General features: G+C 39.8%; 1 protein-coding gene across 5 annotated transcripts in view; it reads left to right on the top strand.

Annotated features, from left to right (window-relative positions):
* Window positions 1–4,827, top strand: part of LOC107709754 (CAP-Gly domain-containing linker protein 2-like) — a 47,499-nt gene that overhangs the window by 12,164 nt on the left and 30,508 nt on the right. For all 5 annotated transcript variants that reach the window (XM_016514357.1, XM_016514360.1, XM_016514359.1 and 2 more), the window contains exon 3: window positions 1,811–2,328. In XM_016514357.1, coding sequence (XP_016369843.1) covers window positions 1,811–2,328 — 518 coding nt within the window. The remainder of the gene's footprint in view (window positions 1–1,810; window positions 2,329–4,827) is intronic.

The raw sequence follows: 4,827 nt of genomic DNA, 5'->3' as shown, positions 1-4,827 counted from the left end.
ACCCTTTTTTTTTTTTTTTTTTTAAATAGGGTTTGTGCACAGCCCGCCTTGTACTCTTCTAGGTTCAAAAACTGTCGTCCATAAAATGCGTTGCACTAATTCGAACATCTGGGTTGTGCTGTTCTGTTGTAACTAAATCTTAACCAATGATTCCTAATTGCATCTACTTCCGGAAGGCCATAATAAAGTGCTTTTGCTTTCGCACTGAAATACACAGCGGTCTCCCTGACATGCTGCATCAACACTACTGCTGTTCCTGAAACCACGCTTTCTTTCTTTGCGTGCACATTTGGGCGGTGTTATGCAAATCTTCCCAGATCGTGACGTAGGTATGTGGGGGCGTGTTAGAACGAGCCGTTTTAGGTAGGCGTGGTTGACTCTTAACTTTTATAAAGAATATCTCTTTGGATTTGAGACTTTAGTCTTTGCAACTTTACAGATCTTCTTTATGCACCAAGAGCTTGTAACACTCCAAAGAGAAAGGAAAAATTTAAATCACATCATATGACCCCTTTAAAACATTAAATTATAAAACAGTTCTTTTAAAATGTAATAATATTTGACAATATTGCTATTTTACTGTATTTTTAATCAAATAAATGCAGTCTTCTTTAAGGGACTTCTTTCAAAAACAAAGAAAATCTTGCGATCCCAAACCGTTGAACAGTAGTGCACTTTTTTGCATGATATTCCAAAGAAAGACTTCCAGTTTCTCAAACAATCCTGCATCTGTGACACACTGTCAGTTACTACAGGAAATAATTTCCACTCAAGATTAAAGTTTTTACATTTGTCACATACTAGTTATATATATGATACATAACCAGTAGTGAAATGTAAGCTAGGCCTGCTCCATAGATTGTGCAAATTTAGACAAGTATAAGACAAAGAAAGTAATAAACATGTAGATAAGATAATAAGACTGTACCAAATAAAATAAAGAGCCTGACAGTACAGGGCATTACACAATAATCTTAGAAAGGAGAATATATAATAAATATTTAAAGAAACAGGAATGTACAAGTGAGGAATATGCTGAGGTATGTACAGAGACGAATTTAAAGTGAAGTACAACAGTGCAGGTTGTTATAGCAGCAACAAAACCAGAAAGTGCTGTGTGCAGCGACAATGTCAAGTAACGGGTGTGGTGAGTGTGTTAATGAAGTCCTGTAGATGTTAAGAGGCTGAGTTTAGGAGCCTGATGGCCTGAGGAAAGTAGCTTCTCCTAAGTCTCTCAGTTTTGGCCATCAGACTACGGAAGCGCTTTCCAGATGGCAGCAGGGTGAACAGAAAGTTACTAGGGTGATTGGATCTCATGCCTTATTTTGTAAAAACGTATGCACCGTTTCAGTAATATATCCAATAAACTGGAGAAACAGAAACGATACACACAGGGATACAAGAAAAGGGACATAATGCAACTATACACAACACCGTTTATGTGGAGCAAACTTCACCCACAGTAATTACATTGGTATTGCATAATTAGAAGTTCATCCACCTACAACAGTAGTTCCACCACTAAGAGATAGTTTAGACTTTACGTCTCAAATAACACATTTTTGCATGGTAGAATGAATAGTAATACTTCAAACTGTTTGAGCGACAGAGAACCCTCCAGAATGCCCTGCCCCATAGACCTCCATTGTAAGTCAGTTATTGTACACACAGTTTTTGTTTGTTTTAACAAACTCAGAGGCAGTTCTCTTGCAACTGACATTGTGCCACAAGTTATGTCAATTGAGCTTTGTTGTGTTGAACCTGGAATATTCCTTTCATAATCTACTATCAAATCTTTTTCTATTCACAGGTTGCCCCTACAAGCAGACGACTCCCACCCCCAGCAGCAACGCCTCAGACAAGTCCAGCTCCAAAGCCTCTGAGGTGGGTGATGAGGTGGCCGGGGACTTTGTGGTGGGTGAACGTGTCTGGGTGAACGGAGTCAAACCAGGAGTCATCGCCTATCTTGGAGAGACCCAGTTTTCCCCAGGACAGTGGGCTGGAGTGGTGCTGAATGACCTGGTTGGAAAAAATGATGGCTCCGTCAATGGAGTGCGTTACTTCGAGTGCCAGCCATTGCAGGGCATCTTCACCAGGCCTTCCAAGCTCACGCGACAACCCATCGGAGACGGGAGCGATGAGCAGCAGCAGAACGCACAGCTGCAGGGTGGTGCGGGAGCATCTGGTCAGCGTGTGGTCATGCCACTCAGAGAAGGCATGCTCAACAGCTCCGTCAAAACCGGCAATGAGTCAGGATCCAACATGTCTGACAGTGGATCTGTGAAGAAAGGGGGAGAGAAGGACCTTAAGGTCGGAGATCGAGTGCTGGTGAGTGTTGGAAGTTTTTCTCAGTGAATATAATAGTATACATATGTATATATACTAAGACGGGTCACTTGTATTACTATGAACTGGAGAAACTGCAACATGTGATTTGGCGGAAAAAGTCTCACTTTCTAAGTAAAAGAGCCAATCGCCAATTGGGAAAGTCATGACATCACTGCAGCTGCTGTTAGAAGTTCCATTTCCCGTAGATCAGTCTGTATCCTGAGACGCATACCGAAGTCCCTTTCAAGAAAAGTCTGTTCACTCTGCAACACCTCTGGGCAGCCGTTTTGGGCATCCAAAACAAAGTTCTCTTTACTTGAATGGGGAAATCCTTAAATCTTAAAGACTGCTTGCCACAGTCACTGCTTGCAACAAAATCTGCCATTTGCTGTTCCATACTGTAAATGTTGTTTCTTATGCTCAAATAATGTTAAAGGGTTAGTTCACCCAAAAATCTGTCATTAATTACTCACCCTCATGTCGTTCCAAACCCGTAAGACCTTGTGACATCAGTGGTTCAACCGTAATTTTACGAAGCTACGAGAATAATGAATAAATTATTCTGAGTAAATTGTTATTATTGTTTTCTTTGCGCATAAAAAGTATTCTCGTAGCTTCGTAAAATTACGGTTGAACCACTGATGTCACATGGACTATTTTACCAATGTCCTTGCTATGTTTCTGGACCTGGGAACATTGCAGTTGCATTGCTGTCTATGAAAGGTCATAGAGCTCTCAGATTTGATCAAAAATATCTTAATTTGTGTTCAGAAGATGAACAAAGGTCTTATGGGTTTGGAACGACATGAGGGTGAGTAATTAATGACAGAATTTTCATTTTTGGGTGAACTAACCCTTTAAAATACTTATATTTCATAATAATATGTGTGCACCACCTTGGTATATCTGAAGTTTTTGTATTTGTTTGGAACTGCACATGTGCATTGGCTGGACCAATGTAATATGACAAGTAATATTAGTACTTTTAAAACTGTATACCGAAAATTAAGCAACCAAGAGCAATTACCATGCTGAAACAGACTGTTGTAATCATTGTGGTTGCATATTATTTCAATATCTTCTGCCTTGGAAACTGACTCCTCTGGCTCAAACATAAACTGCATTTCATGACCATTTAGATGTAAGTTTGGCAAGCAGTTTTGAGATTTCAGTATTTGCCCAATTAAGTTGATAGGAGAGGGGTTGCAAATATGGCTGCCAAATAAACTGACATGGTACTTTGTTATAAAAGAGTAGAAGTTATAAGTGCTCTGTCTATATGTCTGTAGGTAATCTCTGATAAAATTTTCATAATAATTCTGATCCTCAAATGTGTTTCTTGATGTTAATTTTAAGTTTTTTTGAACTGTTACAATAGCAATCTTGGAACATTTATCTTGATTAATTATGTCTAAAGGTAACTGCACACTTAAAACAAAAGGCTGTCTTAGTATAGTATTGTATTGTATTGTAATTAACTAGGGCAAGGAATAAAATAAGTCCAGAATCTTAAAGGAAACTAGTTGTACTAAGAAATACACCAAAACCAGGTTGAATTCTGTATAAGAAAAAGAAAAAAAACATGACCAGACGAAAGAAAGGTAAGAAAACCAGCGTGTAAAGTACATTAATAAATGCCGAGTTCTATCATGAAACTTTAGATCAGGGGTGTCAAACTCAGTTCCTGGAGGACCACAGCCCTGCAGAGTTTAGCTACAACCCTAATTAAACACCTGATCCAGCTAATCAAGTCAATATCGCACACCCCTAACACACACACACTCACACACACACAATCACTCGCACACTCTCACACCTCCAGGAACTGAGTTTGACATCCCTGCTCTAGATGGTGCAGGCTGATGCAAACTGATGATATTCACAGCATTAAACTACTTGGCATAAGCTGATTGGTTCATTGTAAACACAGCCAATGAGCTTAAGAGTTCCTCTGAAACCCTCCATCTTCCCCAGCTCCACCTGTACAGATCTGCTGTGGGTTATTATATATGCTATTTGTGCAGCAGCAGTATGTCTTAAATACTCACAGCACCGTATCAGCGTATGTATTGGCAGTAGCAAGTTCCTGTCCTTGTTTTGAAGCAGCAGCAATAATCTTACGCCTACCTGAGGCTTTGGATTCAAGATGGCGCCTGTGTGTTGGTCGCTCATTTAATTTGGAAAAATTAGTGGCCTTTAAATGAAAAATCCATAAGTGCTTGGCCTTCTTAATAGATCCACCCAAGTGAGTTTTAATGTGGAAAAGTTCAAGTTGTGTGCTGATGCATAATGTACTGCCATAGGATAAATCTTGTTTTTTCTGTGGGTTGCGTTTTTGTCTATCTTGCAAATCTGTGCTTGGTCCAGCCTAATGTAAACACTGACATGGATGTTGTTAGCCTGTAAATTACTAGAGCCCGACCGATATATCGTTTTGCCGATATTATCGGCCGATATGAGCCTGTCGCCGATATATCGGTATCGGCGAATATGCCGCCG

The sequence above is a fragment of the Sinocyclocheilus rhinocerous genome, unplaced genomic scaffold (assembly GCF_001515625.1).
Source record: "Sinocyclocheilus rhinocerous isolate Xijiao unplaced genomic scaffold, SAMN03320098_v1.1 scaffold896, whole genome shotgun sequence".
Taxonomy (NCBI): Eukaryota; Metazoa; Chordata; class Actinopteri; order Cypriniformes; family Cyprinidae; genus Sinocyclocheilus; species Sinocyclocheilus rhinocerous.
The sequence above is the reverse complement of the archived record's forward strand: the minus strand, read 5'-3'. Positions and strand labels throughout refer to the sequence as shown.